The sequence below is a fragment of the Electrophorus electricus genome, chromosome 8 (genome assembly GCF_041902795.1).
Source record: "Electrophorus electricus isolate QZ-2024a chromosome 8, ASM4190279v1, whole genome shotgun sequence".
Classification (NCBI taxonomy): domain Eukaryota; kingdom Metazoa; phylum Chordata; class Actinopteri; order Gymnotiformes; family Gymnotidae; genus Electrophorus; species Electrophorus electricus.
This window is the reverse complement of record NC_137504.1, coordinates 3,901,746-3,924,000: the sequence shown is the minus strand read 5'-3', so window position 1 is coordinate 3,924,000 and position 22,255 is coordinate 3,901,746. Positions and strand designations below refer to the sequence as shown.

The 22,255-nt window shown below is 48.0% G+C and overlaps 1 protein-coding gene across 3 annotated transcripts in view; it reads right to left on the bottom strand.

Annotated features, from left to right (window-relative positions):
- rxraa (retinoid X receptor, alpha a) overlaps positions 1–22,255 on the bottom strand; it is a 109,907-nt gene that overhangs the window by 42,523 nt on the left and 45,129 nt on the right. For all 3 annotated transcript variants that reach the window (XM_081720261.1, XM_081720262.1, XM_035527166.2), the window contains exon 2: positions 13,586–13,699. In XM_081720261.1, the coding sequence (XP_081576387.1) occupies positions 13,586–13,699 (114 nt within the window). The remainder of the gene's footprint in view (positions 1–13,585; positions 13,700–22,255) is intronic.

Sequence of the window (22,255 nt, the reverse complement as noted above, 5' to 3'; positions counted from 1 at the left end):
GGGAGGTGGAACGGAGTAACCCCCAGGAATCAATTACAGCCTGAGCAGAGAGGATAGTCACTGACACTGAGAGATAGCTGGCGTGGGGACAGCCGGGGCCACAGAGAGTTTAATCACCCATAACCTCAATTACAGACCTACACTCAGACTCATAAAGCAGAAAAACAAGATCAACTCTTGCTCCAAATTCCAGTAAAGTCTGCACGCGCACGCACACACACACACACACACACACACACACACACACACACACACACACACACACACACACACACACACACACACACCACAGAGAGAGGGAGAGAGGACACACACGTACAAACACAGGAGCTAGGAGAAAGGGTACCGAGGAAAACAAGATTCCTGGCCACAAAACTTTCTAAAAATAATAACCTTGATTCAGAAAATTCAGGACGTTCAGAGAATCGGAATACCTGTTCAGCATGTCGAACGTCTGCAGGGTTGTGACACGTTGGGTAAAAAAAAACCAACAACAAAAGAATTTAAGCTTGAAAGAGACTTAGATCCAGAACACTGCCACTCCTCAAATACAACCATCAAATCATTGGGGATAGTGCATGTTAAAACACTCGAGAGGGAAAAAAAACCACGACAGGCACAGAGAAAGGTTCTTTTTCTGTCGAGTACACACACTCCCACACCCACACACATACACATGCATGTACACACGCTTTTAATGATTACCTTAAGGGCCAAGCATATGCCACAGTCTCACAGACAGGCCTTAGGAAGGATTAAGGCTACAGCCTTTATCAGTGGGTTCCCACAAACCCCTGCAGAATATCTGAGTCTCCTTCACAGCACACCTCCCCCCACCTCCCCCCAAACCCCCCCCCCATGGACAACAAAGGAGACATAGACAGACAGACAGAAAGGAAGACAGAGAATGAGACAGAGTAGGTGTGGTTAGTCATGAGACCTGAAGGAAGACACAAGGGTAATGGAGGGGTCATAGGTCAGGACTGCAGCAGCCAAGAGCTGGTGCTACAGGAGAGCTAACGGTCCTCGGTGATGAGGCGCACCATGACGCCTGATAGGCCACGCCATTAAGCAGCCTAAATCCAGCCTGCTGATAGGCCACACTCTTAAGCAGCCTAAACCCAGCCTGCTGATAGGCCACACTCTTAAGCTGCCTAAACCCAGCCTGCTGATAGGCCACACCGTTAAGCCACCTAAATCCAGCCTGCTGATTGGCCACACTGTTAAGCAGCCTAAACCAGCCTGCTGATAGGCCACACCGTTAAGCCGGCTAAATCCAGCCTGCTGATTGGCCATGCCGTTAAGCTCCCAAGTGAATGCATAGTGTGCACACCCCAGTTCACTCTACTTCCTGCACACTCTAAATCACACTCTTCCCCTCACTCCTTCCCTCACAATCTGGACTTGACATGATAAAACATTACAAAGAAAAAAAATTGACAAAAACGTGATGTATTACCTGCGTAAAAATAAAATCATTTGTTGTTTCACATGGGCCTGTCATAGTACATGGAGCTTTACGAATCACTTTTAATCGACAGTAACAGAACGTGTGGAAAAAAAATGTTTTAGAGACTAGGAAACAAATGTAGTGTGCAGTGTGGGAACTCCAGCATTGTGGGTTTTAACCACCTGTCATTATAAGAGTACATTCTCTAGCAGTCTGAGTCAGAATTTTACTTTTGTTAAAGAAATAAATTACTGTTTTTACTGAACAATTGTAGTAATGTTGATTTTATTTGTGGATTTCCATGTTGCTACTCCGGATAAAATACAACCTCCTGAAGTATCATGACATTTTGCAATGATTTAGACCAACAATAACGTAAATCACCATGAGGAATGTTTTTGTTCTGTTGCAGCTTGTTGTTGTTGTGTCCTGATCTTTTGACTGCTTTACATGCTGTTGATGCCATACGGTGTCTCTCGGGCCCGGAGGAGGGACTGAACGTTTTCTCACAGCAGCTAGTTCTGGGTCGCACGCTCCTGCCAGAAAAAACCCCACTGAAAACGCTAAACCGAAACAGAGTGATTCACAGTCTACGTATAACCACGCAACAAGTCCAAGAACACGTCCCTGCTGCTGGAAGTGATGTGACGGGCAGCCTGACTTAAACAGTGCCTCTCCTCACCGATGACCTGACCATTGATTCAGGATCAGCATGGAAGCTGCAGATCTCCTTATTACCACATCCCTGCACACAATACTGTATCTGCATCGATCATATCCCCTCCTTGATCAACAACACGTCCACCAAGGCCAGCACAATCGCACACCCGCAAATACGCACGGCACCCCCACACCCACATGTATGTGCCTGCCCCTTCGCTACGGCCATGTTACCCAGAACCCTGTGGACGTTCAACCAACTATGTTGCACGGTGATGCACGATATACGGGAATTGTACGCGAGACAAAGGTTCATGTCTTTCAAGCTAATCTACGCTGAGCGTGTCCACGCAGATCAAAAGCGCTCTGCTCCACTATTGACTTGGCCGTCTTCGAAAGAGTCATTTGATCTGTGGATGGAGGAACCCTCTGTGGGCTCTACAGAAGCCCAATAAGACTGAGAGTTCACACTCGCAGTCACAGTGCGGAATGTAAACCTCCTCCTCGTCCTTTAAGAGGCTGTTGGCGTGCAACAAGACTCACGCTTGTGGCTTGTGACGTGGGAAGCAGAAGAGGCCGGAGGGATAACTACAAAGCGCTGACAAATGCCACTGGTTCTGTTGTAGTACAGGCAAGGGAGGCAGGGAGGACTCACAGAACGTCTGCTTGTCCTTTATCTGCTGTGATGCACCTGTGAAAATCTGTTAAAATTTGAGCAGCATCTGTGTGGAAACATATCAGCAGAGTAGATCTGTTGGCATGAATACATTTCTGTGTGTGTGTGTGTGTGTGTGTTTCCTTCAACTTCTCAGGCTCTTCCTTTCTCTTCAAGCACAAACAGGAAGTATGAAGCCCCTCTCTTCCTGAAGAGTGGTGCAATGGGACACACACCAGAAGCGAGAAATTAAAAAAGGCAGGCATGGAACTTTAAAAACAAACACACTCAGACTAAAAGAATCTTACACCTTCTCTCACATACACACACACACACACACACACACACACACACACACACACACACAGACACAGACACACATACACTCCCATACACACCCACTGACACACACACCCATACACACCACACTCATACACACACACACACACACACACACACACACATAAATTAAATGTGTGTGTGGAATTCACACTTCCTGCCATGTTCATGCAGCTCTATAGAGAATATTAGTGGCAGACAATAAAAACAGTGTTTCTCTTTCACTCTGCTGGTTTAGTAGAGAAACCTGCTTACTAATATTAATGGGCAGCAGACATGCCCCTGTAGGCTCCTAGTGGCTCCTTCCCACAAATCCCTGCTCACTCTGGAGAGTGGAAAAGACACAAGTGTACTTTAAAACACAGCGAAGCCATGCTCCAGTATCCTGCGCGGGACCATCTGTCTCTTCCACCGAGCGTGCCTCTGGGTGTGTGAGAGGCTGGGAATTCGACTCAATGATCTTTCACTGTCATCCGATAAACTGAGCAGAGCAGAGCGTAGAGAGAAGCCTCGTTAAACGTTAAAGGTGCCTGCGTCTCCAAAGGATCTAAAAACAGACCGTGCGCTTGATGCTAAGCGAGCCTTTGCGTGGTTTGGGCATTGACCAACACTCTGCCAGCTCGCATCCTCTCCCCGCAGCGTGGAGACGGCACGCCCACCACTGAGGACTATCACGCCGGCATTTGGCAAACTTCAACAGGACCACTTTATAATAAGACACCTCTTATAAAGGGTTTATGAATGGTTTAAAATGACTTTATTCGTAGATCATAAATACCTTGAAAATCATTAATAGGCTGTTTTAACGTGTAAATCAAGCCAGAGTGATCTGCCGCGTGCCAAACCGCACACCCACTTTAAAATCCTCCTGGCATCTTCTGCAGCCAGCGTTACACCCGTCAGCTTCACTAGATGTTTGTCAATCCGTTATTACAATCTAACCACAAACCCACTGCCTTATTAGTCAGAAAGGATCAATCTGGCATAAATTAACATGTTGACAAATTCACATTTTATAAGGTTGACAGGTGAATTTTGTCATTTTAATTTATGGTTTAATGATATATGATTTTTAGGATGTTTTTAAGGTGTTTCCGATGACAGGCAATTTTTAAGGTCTTCCTGACCTCATTGCAAAGCATTCATCAGCCCCTTTATTAAAGGGGCTTGCTGTAAAGTGATAATCCACCAGTTCGCTGAAGAGCGGGTTCATTGGGGTCTCACAGAGATCTACTTAACCGCTCAGTTGTAATGGAGTCATGGTTGTCCAGCGGAGGCAGGGACGCAGATACAGCATGAAAACAGCCAGAAATTGAAAGCTAATAAGAAAAAAGAAACACATCACCGCGGTGTCCAGAGAGACAGACAGAGCAGGCAGACAGACAGACAAAACACGTAAGAGGTCCGAATTAATAAATGAGGAGAAAAACCAAAAACTGGAGCTGAACTGATTTGTGGGGGTTTGCTGTGCTTCTCCCATGAGCGCACTGCTTCCTCCGTCATGGTTGTCTGAAGTACGGTTCTATTCTGTCTTTTAACATTTAATCAGCTTGTCAGGTGCTCAAAAATTTGAATCCCAGCTGAACCGAGACCTTCGTCAGCAGACGGACTACGATCTCCGAGTCCGGAAAGAAAAAGGAGCGGCAGGCAAGATCATTTCATTATCGCCCAAAGGTGTGGGCTGCGTTACGGTAGGGCTCTTTACCCAGAATGCCACTTTAAGCCTACACGACCTTCGTCTCCAGCAGATGGAGAGCCGGTGCTGGCCCTTGTCTGGGAGGGAGCCTGCTCGCTGATTGTGTGGTGCGTATCTTTGACATGAAGAGCATGTTCGTGTGGGCTACGGTAAGTGATTGCCAGTTGGGTCTGGCGGTCCGAGCTACGGAGGCGGGGCTGGGGGGTGGGGGTTGATCTGGAGCAACCAAGACTCAAGTCTGTCTTGATGGCGGCTATCAGATGAGCTCCCTGGCTTTGAATAATTGAGCTGAGAGTGTGTGTGTGTGTGTGTGTGTGTGTGTGAGAGAGAGAGAGTGACAGTCTGGCGGTGGTGTCAGGTGAAGCGTGGCTATAAAAAGGATAGGGTCGATCAGAATTGTACTACTGGGTAATCATGCGCTGGATACACACAGGCCTGCAGCGGATCACAATACACTGGGACAGATGGCCAGAGAGGCGGTAAATAAACAACATGACCGTCCGCGGTCACAGGCAGCTGCGACAGACGCTATTTCTTCCCCCGTGAAACCAGGAAGCAAAAGGCAGAACGCGGCACTCATGTTCAGACAGGATTTGTAATGAGGCCGGAGGAAGGAGTGTTGAGAGGAGCAGTCGTGCTCCTGCCTCTTGCAGTCTGCAAGCAGGAGAACGCTCAGCCCTAATGCCAAAACCCCATCCAGCTCTGCAGGACTGGCACATGTCCACTCCAAGATCCACACACACACACACACACACACACACACACACACACACACACACACACACACACACCTGGTGAAAAAGTGCTGGGGAACAGTACAAAAGAATCATGTACTATCTTAAAAACCCATGTGACTAGCCTGCAGTCTGCATTTGTGGGAACAATTACACACCAGCTTTAATCTTCACTTAAAGAGCATCAACAAGGACAAAGAGTTCTGAGGTGATCGAGCGGGTTTCATAACGTTTTAGCGCAGAGCTCCACTGCTGTCACAGAGATGGTGTTAACCCTTTCCTGGCAGAGAGACGAAGACCACGTGAACGACGCAAAGAGACCACACGTCTGCCAGTTTGGCTACTGCGCTGGATATCCAAGGTTGTCTATCACAGCTGATATCTAAGCAACGGCGCCATATGGCACCATATGGGGTTATAGAAGGAGCAGTCGCAGAACATCACGACAGCTAAGCAGAGGAGGCAACAACCTCACACAAAAAGCGCTCATTTAAACAGTGACTCTGGGAGTCTGCACACGTGCACGCGAAACGGAGGAAGTTCATGACGTTCTAATAATTGAAAAAAAAGAAGCAAAAATGATTTCGTTACACGGCCACGTCAGCTGCGGCACTCGTCTCGCCCTACCCCGCGACTCAGCTGGAGAGGGGGCGTGTCTACGAGAGGCCAGCTTTCTGCTCGAGTAACCCCGCGAGCACGGCAGGCGCCGACAGATGGGCAGCGGGAAATTAAACGAGAAGGGCACGCGTTTGGGAAAATAAAGAAGGAACGGTCGAGGGCGCTTTCGGAATAAGGTTATCAAAGATTGCAAAGACGGAGCCTTTCCAACCAGAGCTCCTCCCCTCTATCACCACGGCCAACCAGAGCTCCTCCCCTCTCTTACCGCGGCCCCACTTCTCCTCCTCTATGACCTCAGCAGTGTACACAAACAAGACATTTCCATTAGCCACTGAGCTATACGCACCTCCCCCCACCATCCCCCAACCCAAAGCCCTACACTAGAGCCTCATAGGTGGCTGCTAACACTTCACACTCGAGGGTGTTCACATCCCAGCATTCCTTGCTGGGCATTAGCACACTCGTTTGGCCCTGCTGCTGGTGCAATCTGTGATGTGGGAAGGTCAGTGCACATGTCTCAAACTGCCCTCCTCCACCAGCTGCCCCTCTCCCCTACTCCCGCAGGGGCACCTCAGACTCTGGAGACCCAGTGGAGGGGCAGTTAGCCATGGGGGGGGTCCCCTCTGTAGGGTTGCCAGGTGCTCCGCTTCATGAGACTGGCTTCGTTGACATTAGGATCAAATGCTGACCTGGACTGCTGTCCCCCAACCCCTCCTCAGCCAGCTAGAATGCCAAGTGCATCAGATTGCTTTAGTGTTAAAATGCGGTCAGACATCCATGTCCACACACACACACACACGCACACACAGCCCCTGCTCCTTGTCCCAGTGGACCAGAGGAAGCAGCAGAGAGAAAAGGGATTGGTCAGTGAGAGGCTATACGGAGCCAAGCTCCCGCGGGAGCAGCTACACGGTGTAGTGCTACTGTAGCAGAGGCATCCGGATCCGGGGGCGGTTGAGGGGGTAATACACGGCCCAACAGGGTGTGTGTGGAGGTACACAGGACAAATACAGGCATTAATCTCATTAGATGTATTCCCACAGTTTATGCTTCGCACAGGCTTGAGAACCCGTGTGAAGGGGCCGGTGAGTTCTCACCACGTTCTCTTCCTGGACGATACACATCAGTATTTAGAGAAGTTAAACTTGGTGTTAACGTGTAGCGAGGTCATTTGACTAGCCTGCAGTCTGCATTTGTGGGAACAATTACACACCAGCCTTAATCTTCACTTAAAGAGCATCAACAGTAGAGCCAGGGTTCTGAGGTGATCGAGCGGGTTTCATATGCTTTAGCGCAGAGCTCCTCTGCTGTCACGAGGACGGTGTTAACCCTTTCCTGGCAGAGGGCCTGAGGGTATGTGTGACCGTCTTGCTGTCAATTGTTAGGAGAGACCTCGTGCATACTGGATTCAGATGGCTTCAATTCAAGATGCAAACAAACCACACCCCAAACCCCCTTTCTCTCACACACACACACACACACACACACAGACATCCATGCACAGACGAATTATGCAAAGCTCTGTGGTGAGGTGGTTTGAACTTTTTTCAGTCCCACATAAGCAGACGCCCCTGAGCACAGCTGTAGATCAGAGAGCAGTATGTATTGGCCCAGTAAAAAACAGAAATCAATCATTTTGAAAAAACCTACAAACGGCCCCGTTTCTTTGGAACGGACCACTGCCGCTACTGTAAGTCTCTTCACACGGTCAGACATGGTGGGGCGGGGAGCCGCGTTTGCACCTGGAGTCAGGAAAAACAGAAATCTCTCCCAAACAGAGGACGAGGCTCACGGCAAACTCCCAAAACTCTGCCTTTGTCATTTTCCTCTGAGGACTAACCAGACTGTCTCCACCCCGGGCGGATCACATATTTTAGAACAAGTCGATATTCATTACTGTACGAATTTGTAATAAATGTCAAAGAAAACAGATTCTGAAAAGCCCTAATTTGCAAGTATTCTGCATTATTCACAGATTAGAAACAAGGACTTGAACCAGCAGATGGCAAAGCCTCGCTCTCATGGTAAGACACACGTGTCAGTGAATATTCATTAAAAATATTGTCACATTTACACGGACAAAGAACCTTCAAACGTCCCTTCTGATTAGAAGGAGTCCTTGAAAACAGTGAGGCGTATGACATTTGCGGATGCTTTGTATTTAAAAAGACGGGGGCTGGCACTGTAGAATTTGAGCTGGCACTCCCCTGATTTAGCTGTGAGCTGTGACAATGACGCAGCATTGCATTGTGATGGTGGCAGGCTGTGGTGAGATTAAGCGCTCAGAGAGTTATCAAAGGCTTAGTCTCTCTGGATTACCCCACCCAAGATGCCGCTGACGGCGGCTGTCATGCTTCGCCATCGGGAGAGCTCTCCCATCATCCTCTCCCTCCCTCCCTCTGCCCACTTCTCCTGTTCGCTCGGTCCCAGTCTCTCTCTCTCTCTCTCTCTCTCTCTCTCTCTCTCTCTCTCTCTCTCTCTCTCTCTCTCTCTCTCTCTCTCTCGCTCGCTCGCTCTGTGGCATGTGTCGTTCTAGCCCAATCTAATCTCAGGAGCAGAAGTGCGGACAGGCATAACCCAGCACGCAGTGGTGCTAGCACGCTTGCTCGCACTGTCGCACGTGCGCTCGCACTCTCGCTCGCGCACTCGCATACTTGCTCACTCACTCAATCACTCATTCACTCACTCATTTTAGGCTGTCTGTGTCTTATGCTCCCTGTGCTCTGTCCAGCTCAATGTCTAGACTTGCACCTATTTGCCCTGCTTTTAGAGTGTACTGAATACAAATTTTCCTTTGTACTATCAGTATTACAGTCCGTTTTGCACATTCCTGGATCACTTCAAAAGTTTGTGAAAATGCCGTTATAAAGGAGGCCTTCATAAATCATTTAAGCTCATTTTTCATGAGGACATTCTGACCTTATGAATCACTCAGAATACACCACCCATCTCGAATCCATCTGTGTAATAATAGCACATGCACTCCCTGCAATACCTTAAATAAAATTAACCAACACATAAATCCCGACCTCAAAATGCCAAAGGCAGAAAGTTAACAAAGTGCTTTTATTTGGAAATGTAAGTATTTGGGCTGAAGTGAAGTGTTCAAGGGCGGCATGTAGGAGAGGAGCAACTTGAGAGGAACAGCATCACGGAGTAACTGCGCGTGGCCATTCCATGAAGTGCCAGGAGAAAGCGGAACACCCAGGTCACGTATCGCACTTGTTACGGAAAAGGCCTCTTTAGTCTCTGTAAGACTGCTAATGTTCAAGTTCAAGTTCAAGTTCGGTTTATTCGTCACATACATAGTCATACACAGTATAACTCGTAGTGAAATGGTGAAATAATGTACTGAAATCTGACTGACATCCTACTGACGATCCACTGCTTTACAGTGTCAAGTCATTTCACATCTTTAAAAAGACAAAAAAAAAAAAAAAAAAATCAAAACAGTCCATCAGTGTTGCCCAGAGTTACAAGAATGACAGCACAATCACGAAAGCAAGCTGATTTGCATTTGGGTGTTGGCTTGATACACGAATTGCTGGACGTTTCCGGAGGCTCTGACTCTTCAGCATTGGGCCTCTGTGTACAGAGCACCAAGGTGACCGATGCCACGCCTCCCCGACCAGGAGGTCGCTGCCCTCAACCGCGAACTCCGCCTCAGCGCCCAGCTTGCCCTCCACACGCATGGAACATGCCAACCAGTGTGGACGCGTGTGTAACGGGGTGGGAGGGGGTGAAACCGGGGGGGCGGGGCGTGCTACTGAGCGTGTTAATAGCAGACGAAAAATTAAATCCAATTATCCCGGTGACCATGATCCCCGAAATGACAGACTGTAGACCTTCGGCTCCAGGAGTGGACATGAACTAAGTAAGGCATGATTTGTTCTCATAGGAAGGGGAGGGAAACATAACAAATGGCCACCAAATCTCTGCTCCGTCCACTGAGTTGCCTGTGTAGTGCAGCTTAAATAAATAAGAGTATTAAAATAGCGGGTGCGCGGGACAATGATGAATCGGAGCGGGAGGAGCAGGGTGAGCCCTGTAATCCAGCTGACCGCCCGGCCAACAGGAAGCTGCAAGGGAGTGTGTGGTCAGTGGCCGGGGCTGATTAAAAAAATGGGAGGGGGGAGGGGAGGAGAGAACATGGAACATGTCACAGCTAACGAGCTCCCGTCCCTTGACCCCTGACCTCTTGGAGACCCTGCCCCAAGAAACACAAGGAGGCAATGGCCGCTACGGCGACCCCTCCGAGCGGCCTCCCCTCCGTGGTGACCGCAAGGTCTGCGAACACATGCTCGGCGTTCTGGATCTTGACCGCCTGCTGCTTCTCGTCTGCAGGCCCCTAGCCGTACTCCGCTGGCGCTTTTAAACGGCGAGTAAAAATATACCCGGCCCGGGAATGCTCGTTTCCGTGGAATTTAAGGCGTTAATTCAGGCACCGCTCGCTGTAACGGGCCCGCCAAAGTTCTCTTCGAGCGCGCCGTCCAATAAATAAGCCCCAAATTAACTGGCAGGATTTATGAAGACACCCGAGCTCGGGCAGCACAATTATGTTGGTTATGAACTGTGGCGAGTGGCTGACTTTGGGCATAACTGCGGCTTATTTAAAGTGCAGCGATGTCAATAAAGAGTCATTAATTCAAGGCGACCTGCGCACCTGGAGCCACGCGTGAGTGGGCAGCTGGAGAGAGACAGACAGACGGGGAGGACGTGGAGCCGGTGCTGGTGTTGAGGGGTTCAGCGCGCCCCGTCTCACGGCCCCCTCTAATGAGACAGCAAGGGTTAGTTCAGGAATCCCCCCCAGCCCCTGCCCAAGCACAGAACTGGACTTGTCGCTTGGCCCTCCAAACACGGACCATATGTGAGTTCAGCTCTGGCAACGAGAGCCCATTATGCGGCAGGCGGCTGAGTTCATCAGGAAAAAATTAGCCCGCCACTCGGATCACGCGCTCTCATTGGCCGGCCGCGTGGAGCGCTCCGTTTGAGGGCACCCCAGACATTCCTGTGGATAATCTTTTCCATTCCTCTGCTCGGCGTGGAGAGAAGAGCCCGAACCTCGGGACAAGGCTTGCATTGTGAGCGCCTTCAAAAGGTCCGTGTTTCATGTGCTCCCGCTCGCTCGCTCCGTACGGAGCTTTTCCAAAGCGCGCAACCCCCCCACCCCCCCAGCTTCCCCCAAACCCACCACCTCACTTGTCTCTCGTCAAGAGCGAGAAAAAGCAATAACAAAATGACTGGCTTTTGAACGGGTCTGCGGAGACGGGGAGTTCATGGATGCTGCGTTTCTCACGGTCTCCTTCCAACCGGCCTGTTTTTTTTTTTTGTTTTTTTTCCCCCCACAAAAACGGCAAAACAATATAAAACCGCTGGAATCCAATGTGCGGCCACATCAGTGAGAGCCGCGAAGTTCAGCGGATCGGCTCCGACCCCGCTCGCCGGGCCTCGCTACCCCCCCGGCTGGGTTCGGCCTCGCCGTAACCCGGCGCGGCCTCTCGAACTGCGGGCGCGGCTCGGAGGACGGCACCGCTTGCGCTGGAGTCCGCCCAGGAGATTTACAACGACGCGTCCCGTAATTAGAAACACGGTCATTAGTCCCGCTATAAACGTGAGTCTCCAGCTAGGCTGTCTGCCACTGCTGCACACTTAGCTGGTGTCGCCACAGCCGCCGGTCACCGCCCGCCCACAACAAACGGTGCGGCGCTTTAAATGGCCGTCTGTGGGATGTGGGAAAGCATAATAAAACGGCAACAGTAATTTTCTGCGCAAACTCACTGGCTTCCCGAAACACTCGAGAGCACTTTCATTCACTTTGTGAATCCTAGGAGGCATAAACAGTAACTCCTTGCACTAATACCAGAATTACCACCCGAGTGTAAATGGCTCAGAATAATTCAGCAAAGTCAAACAAGTCCTTCCAACAAAGCGGTAAAAACAGCCTGCTGGTCCGCGGGCTGCCACTAATTGCTATGGAAACGCACACCGCTTCCACTTAGGGCCGTGACAGTGAAAAGGCAGCCACTCAATCACGCAGCCCTCCGCCATGGAGGCAGCGAAACACGCGTACGTCAGAGACCTTGTTCAAACACGCTTGGCGTACAGGTATTTGTGAAGGAGGGCGAGCTGAGAGTTAGTCTTCGCCAGTCCTTTTAAAGTACAGACGGCTACTGTGGTTACAACTGTCATGACGCAGTTATGAATAACCCTCTGTCTGAACTACTAAAATGCTTTAAGGGCACATTTCTTAGGTTACCGTCACTGGTTTTAGCCAAGACTGATACGTGTGGGCAGGTCTTTGGGTAACATAAAACAGTACGATTCCTCTGCAATTGGTTTTACTGGAATCAACCCGCCAAAGAGAAAAATACCATAATTGAACATCGTAAAAAGACTTCTCCTAACACCACAAGTTAAGCGTCTGTCTGCTCCATGTCCTTCTGCATGGCCACATTAGCTTACTACGCCGTCAACAACACTCCTTCTAAAAGCACAAGCAAGCAGAATACGGTGTTTAACCTAGTTGTGTGCTACTAGCAAAGCGCACGAATGTAGTAAATGTAGTAAATAGTTATCACCTTTTTTTTTTTACATTAAAAATCTATCAGCTTTGTTAGACCTATGTCTGTTCACCACTGTTGAGTCACATCTAAAGACATGAACACTGAAATGCACAATGAACCAGCATGTCAAAATCTGTACTAATAAAAACGATTTTATTAGTAGCGAGTTCAAAGGTTGAAATGTAACTTCCAGATTATAACCAAAGGAAAAGAAAGGAAAGGAAAGGATCAGGTTTTTCGAAAATAAATAAATAAATAAATTATATATATATATATATATATATATATATATATAGAGAGAGAGAGAGAGAGAGAGAGAGAGAGAGAGAGAGAGAGAGAGAGAGAGAGAGAGAGAGATCCACTGTGGAAGGGAAATTACTGTAATAGGCTTTACAAATATGCAATGTCTCTCTCTAAAGAGTCACTGTAAAGAGTGACTACAGAAGGATGTGGCACACCACTCTCCTCATGCCACAAGGGCGGCGCTGTTGTGTTATGTCTCTAATGCCACTGGCCTGGAGTGGGCATACCTGGGGAAGACACACTAATGGCAGCCATGTCTTAGATCAACACAACAAACTGCAAATGATACACAACTCAGTTTGTCTGTGTGTGTGAGAGAGGCAGAGACAGACATACAAAACAAGTCCAGAAACATTACACATGAATATGGAACAACAAGGAAGTCGTAATGTAACAAGTAGCACTGAGTAGGTGTAGGTGCCATACTGTGTGTGTGTGTGTGTGTCTAGCTGCTAGGCTGTATGTGAGTCCTTCTGTCTATAGTGATGAGAGAACCGTGGGTAGGACCGCAGACCACAGACTCTGTGCTGCTTTGGTGCTGTTGAGTGACGGGACCCGTTTGCTTACCTGTGGACAGCCTGCGCTGATGTAGGGAACACATGCCGCTGAAGCAGGAGCAGACATCCCCTGGGCGACCTCGTGGAGGGGGGGGCGCCAGCGAGCACTGGGGCTTCAGGAACCCTGAAGAGGAAATGCAGAAACTTAGCCAGGTGCAAATGCCACCGTGACGTTCAGTACGGTTCTAGCAACATGGGCGGTGGTCGCTCAGTGGTTAAGGTACATGACTTGTAATCGGAAGGTTGCAAGTCAAGCCCCACCACTGCCAAGTTGCCACTGTTGGGCCCCTGAGCAAGGCCCTTAACCCTCAATTGCTCAAGCTGTACTCAGTTATAACTGTAAGTTGCCTTGGATAAAAAGTGTCAGTAAAATGTTTGGGCTTTAGGGTGGCTTTTTTGTCATGGTTATAGGGTCAGCTAGTGAGACCTGCACAGTCACCCTGACTACCATTATAATAATGATAATAACAATAATACCCAGTTGTCAGACTGCCATGAACCTACACCGTCATGCCGTGTTCCAAAACTACCTCTAAAAATCAAAAGTATTTCCTATTTACTGTTTACTGAAATAAACGGAGAAGAAGTAAAGAGGTTAACTGCCTTAAGGAGCACCCGATGGCTTTCTCTCGGGCTCTGTCTCTCCTTTTCTTTCCCTCTATCTCTTTCTTTCTCTCCCTCTCCATCTGCCCTTCTGACCTCTCACATTTGCAGCCATGGCCTGCTCCACGTGACTCGAGACCTGCCTCACCCCTGCACCCCTGCCCCAGGGAAGCAGGGAGAGAGGAGGGTGCGTGGGCCAGGGGTGGTGGGCGCCTCTGTACTGGTAAAATGCCAGATGTGGCAGGCATGCCTGCAGGGCGTCGAGTGGGACGCCACGGTGTGGATGTCTGGGGTCATAGGTCATTCTCCACACCAAAGACATGCATGGGGCACAATGTCACACTGATACGAGCTTGTCCATGATATGGACTGTAAACACACTCGTTGGAGAATGACACCCACAATTATACAACTAAAAACATTTTCTCTATTCTAAAGATTTACATTTACTGTTCTATTTCATTATATTAAATTACATTATGTATTACATAATGAAAGCTATCACAAAAGCTAACACTCTATAGATTTCCCCACAACACTGCATAAATGCATAAACGCTGCAATCATAAAATAAATGAAACTAAAGCATCCTTTGGTTTTGATAAATTATCCAAATCAAAGACATGGAGTTGGAAAAAAACAACAGAGAATGAGAAGCTCTCAGATCATGGTCCAGATTTGGATTGTGGAAATAGTTTAGTCTCCCCAGACACCTCAGGATACAAAGAGCGGGCGTGGAGACATACCCACGCCTTCATTCTCGCGCAATGAAGCGCTCTCACTTCCACCATGAAAAACATGCCATTCCGGATGGGCTCAGCCAGTGACGTTTAAAACAGGCACAGAGATACTGAATTAGTCCCCCGAGATCAGCTGAAGCTGAAGTCCTGGTCAGGGGTAGGAGGCCCAAGTGTGTGTGTGTGTGTGTGTGTGTGTGTGTGTGTGTGGTTGGGGGGTTGTTGTTAAAGGCATTCCACGGCCCTTTGATTAAAATCCTAAAAATGTGCAAATGCCAAAGATAGACAGAGAGATTTAGGTCCAGATCATGGTGAGGGAATGAGGAGGAGATGAGGTGAGGGGAGAAGGGAGGGGCGAAGGGAGGGGAGAGGGGAGGGGAGAGGGGAGGGGTAAGGAAGTTAAGAATTAATGAATTCATTTTCTATTACACTTAAAAGTCTAAAACTAAAGCATGCTTGTATTCAAAAGCACATAAACAATGTCTCTCAGGAAAAGCCCAATCGATTGTGTGTTAAATCTCTGCATTAAAGTATGTGTATTAAATTTTAGGCCTAATTGTCATAAAATTGTTTAATGTTTGTTTAGAAGGAGAGAGAGAGAGAGAGAGAGAGAGAGAGAGAGAGAGAGAGAGAGAGAGAAAAGTAACAGACTTGAAAAGTTATTTATATTTCCATGCATCATAACTAGCATTACGTAAAGGTGACAAGTGCTGGAAAGGTTTGAAAAATAAAGTGCAATTACAAATCAGATGACTACACGTTGCTTCGGAGAGAATTACAGCCAATTCAGTAACACAAAAGAAGTCTCATCATTGTGTTCCTTGTCATTTCAACCACCTCTAACATGTGATTCCTGCCTAATCTTTCATGATACCAATTCCAGTGAGGAAGCACAAATAAGTTGCATTAGAGCAACAAGCACTGCACTGGGGAGGCAGCTTCTCCAGAACAGATGCAGGCAGCCGTGATGGGGCGCGGAGGTCCTGCCTCCAGGCCACGGCATCTCACCCCGCCGGCAGTGGTCTCCACGGCGTGTGGGTCACGGACCACGACACGTGCTCGCTCAGTCTGAGCGATGGCTCGGAACGTCAACACATGAGCCATATGAGTGCAGTCGAGCTTGCAAATCATGGCAAACATGACAGGACAGTGACCACTGAAGAAGAAAAACAACTCAAAAACAGAAGCTCTGGAACTTTTTTTTTAAATGGACATATGCTCTGCATTCAATTATGCAATTTAAAAATGGAGTAATTCTCAAAAATGATGGACTATGGGTTGACTGCATGTTGTGGATAGGAGATATATGCATGTATTTACATCTGCACTTAATTTATTTCTCCCTCATTTAACACCATCATCCCCCACACCATCAGAAAACAGAACTTTTACGTGTACGTATATACGTGTGCTGTGCTTCCATCAAAGCAGTTTTATGTCTGACGAAGGTGCTAAGCAAATGAGTTACTGTCTAGGCACTGCCTATTTGGGACAGTTGTGATGAGATGACATGATTACAGAGTCCCTTCTCAAGCGGAGCTGTTATATTAGCCTAAGAGTGAACCACTAATTAAACACAAGTTCAGGATTCCTAATTTCATCTCAGTCACTTTAATAACGATATAATCAAGCTTTAGGGGACAAAACTCCATAAACCATCAGTGAATTTGAATGGTAATCAAAGGATGATGAGCTCACGTACACTGTTCTGATGAACAATGTATTTTCACATTGTTTTTTTAAAAAAAAAAAAAAACTCCCTACCCTGTGTCATATGAAGTTTATGTAGCAAAGCACATGGAAGCTATGCTAATAAAAACGCGATAAGAAGTGTGCAGGCTTTGCTGGACTGCTGGAGTCAAATAAGGTCGCACAGGGTCCTCTTTAAGAGCCACGGTGACACAGACTCAATTCAAAGTTTACAGATGCCGTTACGAGTGGGACCAAGAGGCTCTCGCCGTAATGCAGACAAGAGACATCACTGCTCTAGAAGCTGCTTCCGTTCTGAGTCATGTTACCATGGAGATCGTCCTCAAGGTTAAAGCGCAGCACAGCACAGCTTCCTAAGCACCATGAGGTAACCCAAGGAAGGCAAGTTAGAGGTTTGCCCCCAATGCACCCCAATACCAACCACCCCCTCCACCCCAAGGGACTCTCTACTGGTTCTCCTTCATTACAAGCTTACAGACATTTCAGCGATAAAAAGCCCACAAGCTTACCTAATGTCTCACTAAAAAAAATAAATAAACAAAAAGCACATGCTATGACATGCAACAGTGAGCTGGAGTTTGGATTGGCTGTAGCCGGCGCCCTTCGGTGAGCTGGAGTTTGGATTGGCTGTAGCCGGCGCCCTTCGGTGATCTGGAGTTTGGATTGGCTGTAGCCAGCGCCCTTCAGTGAGCTGGAGTTTGGATTGGCTGTAGCCAGTGTGCTTCAGCCTTTCCATATTGTGAAAGCACTTGTCCTGTCTAACAGTTCTAAGCACCACAAATCCTCGTCACCCTTGAGAAGCCCGTTGTGTAGTCTGCCTCATCCTTAAATACGGAAACCAGTAGGTAGCAGTCTAGCTCTCATGAAGAGGTCATGGGAAGTATTACTAAACTACCGGTAAACGGACTGACGAACCACCAGCCATAACTCTCATGGACTGCCAGCGGGTTCACCCACACCACTGGACCTTGGATGTTTGCTTTGCACTTAAAGCAGCAATCGTGAAGAGCAGGCTCTCATTAAGAAAAATTAACATGCCGGCAGATATTTTACAAGGAGCAGCCTACCCTCTCCTGAGCCGTAATCCAAGCCCCCCTGAGACCTTGGCCCATACTTTGCGGAGTCTGCTGGATAGAACCCATGGGTTCAGGCGGGAAGGGGGGGGATGCTAAACTCTCATCATTTTCCATTTCCATCACCTCTGGACCAATCCAGTGGACGTGCAACTAGAACTGCGTGGTTCCTAATTTAGTAGTCGCTACATCAACGCTGGCAATATTGATATCCCAAAAAAGGCTGCGAATACTCAAATGAGCCCTCTAAGAAATGCTATTGTCATACCTCAGCTGCTATCCAGCCAGGAACGAGCGCACACACACACACACACACACACAAGTATCCGTGTCAATCATCACCCTCAGCCACTCTCCTGCTCTCACTCGTAAGCGGCTGCTATTTAACCTTCTCCTAGTTAAAGCCCACGGGTGTCGAACCCCGGCACGTCACGCCGTCGCCTGCCACGTGCCTACAGCTGCCGTTCTTCTTCTGAGTGCTCTACGTCAGTCTTTCCTCACCCTCACCCCCCAATTTACTTTCATTTTCTTGAACAAAATGTTGCCTTTTCCCTCCACTCGCAACTCACTCTTGTGTAGCAAATGTCATGCCCATTTTTTAATTCTATGCTGTAAGATTCCAGACCAATCCTAGACGCTCCAGATAGCTGTTTGATTTTTGGGGGGGGAAAAAACGAAAGAAAGAAAAAAAAAAAACAGGCCAATGACACGTCAAAGGATCCTCGATGTGTTCGGCGCTCACTACTGCGCGACATGGTGCACACTGGAAGTCATCCCTTTATCAGGGACACGCTCCTTTTTCAGTGAAGCTGAGTCGATTGCTCTCTGCCAGGGACCTGTCGTCTTGTGCGAGAACACTCGGAAATAGTGCAGCTAATGTGGTCTGTTTGGTTTACGCTTGCAAGTCTGAAGTCTTCTTGTTTACTGCACCCCTTCCAAACAGGCCTTGTGAGGAAATCATTTGTCCTACTGCCACTTTGGCCTGCGATTCACTTTCTACTGACGTTAACCGGCTTGACTGACATCAGACCCGCATTCTGATCAGAGCACCTCATCAGATAGCAAAACATAATTTTATCATTTTCATTGTTTGCCTAAAAGTATTAAATTGTTGCATTTGCTAACATTATACTGTAACATTTCGACTGAAACATTTTTGTGTTAAACAGTAACATGATGCAATAAAAAAAAGGCCCAGGCTCACTTTGGAGTAAAACAGCACTACGTGCAGTGATGGGCTGACTTGACTGTGAAACGTGTACCATGCTGTTAGGCACGGCTATGGAGTAGCTGTACCCAGTAAAGTAAAGATCACTCAGTATATTGAATTTGCAGCTGTAACTGTGATTTGGGACACCGTCCACATTACACAGCCCTGCCGTGCCATCGTTTCCGATGTAATGGTCACATGACTGATTAGGCACGATAATTAAATAACCAAGATAAAATTCTGTGCAAAGCAGGAACAGGCAAAAGGTATAATCAGGAGTTGTTGTTTTTTTTTTTTTTCCTTTTTAGATCTCTCAGTTCACCTTTCAGACACAGGGGGTGGAATATTCGGCCCCTCCGAAATCCCACCCTGAACGGGACCTACTGCTGAGACCGCAGGTGTTCCCATCCAGCCGATCCAAAGGCACAGCCAGGCGCGGTGCCTGCGCGGGCTGTGGAGACGCGCCACGCTGGTCCGACGGACTCGGGGCTCCTGCAGCTAGTCGCTGCGGCTTCCTGTTTCTGCTTTCTCACGACTGCGTAAGAGCAGGGCGCTTGTGCAGGGCTGCCAGGGGCGTATGCCGCACGGTGACACGCAGCTGCACTTAACAGCATGCACCTGTGAGCGCCGTCGGGCTCCGGCGTCCGCCAGCCAAAACTCCTACCAGACACTGGCTGGCGGACGAAGGTTTCCTGTCCAGACAAACCTTGTTTTTGGGAGATGGGGTGGGTGGGGGGGGGAGGGGGGGTTGGCTTGTGCATTTGTGTGGGTCTTTGTGTGTGCATGCAGGCATATGTGTGTGGAAGGGCGTGTGGGTGTACAGGTTTGTGTGTGTGGGTGGTTGTTGTGATTGTGTATTTTGAAACTTCCTTTAAAAAAAATCTGCATGACTGGTCATTAATTCTGGGGTGGATTTTTGGAGTTTAAAACATGAGTGTAATATAGTATAATCTGTTATTTCACAATTTATTAATGACCCCTCGAAGTCATTTTGTGCCCTGCAAGCATGTTGACCAGATGTTCATAATGAGTATTCTCCTGAGTTTAAGGACACACCAGTGCACTTTCAAAACACAATCCCAATATATAGAAATGCAATCAGAATATATAGAAATGCAATCGTGATTTGATTTGTCCACATCTTGCAGCTCTAGAGTTGACCTGACCCTCAACTTGATCTGGCTCAAACCTTCTTATTGATTTGAAAAGATGTGTGTGTGTGTGTGGTATGTGTGGTGTGTGTGTGGTGTGATTGGGTGTGTGTAGGCTGTACCACTAACGGCCACGTTTGTAGGTATTTCGCTGGTTGTTTCGCTGTTTCGGACTGAATGTTTGTTTTGTAGATGGCACATGCCAGCCAAACTGCCACCCGCCCAGCAGTGGTGTTTCAACCCCCCGAGACCACAGCGCTAGCAGAGATAATGATCTAGATGGGGCTTTAACCGCTGCTCATTTATAGAGGGATGTTTTTAGTATGACTTTGTTACAACCGTCCCTCCACTATGGCACAGTATAGAAATGATGCATAACCACAAAACGGAGCCATTTATCGTAACGGCACAGACATGTAGAAGTACAGTTCCTTCCCTGAGAGATTTGTCACCAAAAAGATTCCTCTGCCATTTATTTCTCTTAAAGTAGACAGAATAAACCAAAAGATGGCCGAGAAAGATGACAGTGAAGGGGATAAAGAGAAATGAGGGGGGCAGGAAGGAAAAAGAATTCAGCAGTAACAAGGTTAAGACGGAGATTTCAGGAGATGGCCGGTGCTCGTCAGGCCCCGCTGCAGGGCAAAGAAAACAGGGAACTCTCTCTCCAGCCAGCATCCAGAAAGCTCCATGGCCAAACGACATAATTGAATTTGTGTGGCTGAACCCGGGAATATATGCAGAAAAGAAAGAAGCCATTGAAGCAGCTTCTGACGAGGATGTGTTTAATATACGCTGACATCAGACCCAGTACCCCAGTGGTAAGTTAATGATCACATGACTAGCATGATCGGAGTATCCACACACGAGTGACCAGAGCTCGGTGAAGTTGATCATTCTATCGATCAGTTTTCTACATCTTCTGTAACATCCGGTTCAAATGCTTTATCTTTTACATTTCAGAAGGTGAGTTGCAGTTTGTTTGTCTTTTACTGAAAGGTGGATAAGTGGAAGAGAGGGATGCAGAGACTAAATGACCTGTGCGCTTCCGGCAGACCCCAAACTGTCATCATGTGGTCTCACTTCCTGTTTGCATGTAGAAGTGGCTCCCCATGTCTCGTCTCGTCGCGAGTTGGACTATTAAACTGAACATTAGTGTGTGCTGCCTCCAGCACAGAGCTCCGCATGCAGAAACAGACAAGTAATAAAAGCACACGCTCTCTTCCACCACATACTCCCAACACACACACACACACACACACACACACACACAATAACACACACACACACACACTCTCACACACACACTCACAATAACACACATACCCCCAACACACACACACACTCACACACACAATAACACACGTACCCCCAACACACACACCCACACACACACATACCCCCAACACACACTCACACACACACACACTCACAATAACACTCATACCCCAACACGCACACACACACACTCACACACACTCACACACACACTCACAATAACCCACACACTCACAATAACACACACATTCACACACACATACACACACACACAATAACACACACACATAGACACACTCACACACTCACACGCACACACACACACACACACACACAATAACACACACACACACAATAACACACATACCCCCAACACGCACACACACAATAACACACACACACACTCAATAACACACACACACACGCACACACACACACACACACACACACACACACACACACACACTCACAGTAACACACAGTCATTTTCACACACACTCACATACCACGTTGTCATGTGGTAACACACAGGCCTGCCCCCAGACACACACGCACACTCACACACACACATGCGCGTGCATGCACACTCACACACACACTCACTCTCACACACACACACACTCACACACACACACACTCACTCACACACACATGCACACTCACACACACACACACATGCGCGTGCATGCACAGCGCCTATTCTCTCCCCACTGAACAATGTGCCCCTTCAGCGTCCGACCCAGATTCCCACAGCCGTAAAACAGCTCGCAGGGCTCGGAGACACTCATTACCATCATCATATCTTCCTCCTGTCCCTGTGAGCTTAATACATGTCCTCCATTCATCACAGTTGCACACCTCTGCACCTCCCTCATTAGGAACAACTCAAAACTCATTTGCTGGGGCTGGTAAAGTCTGTGG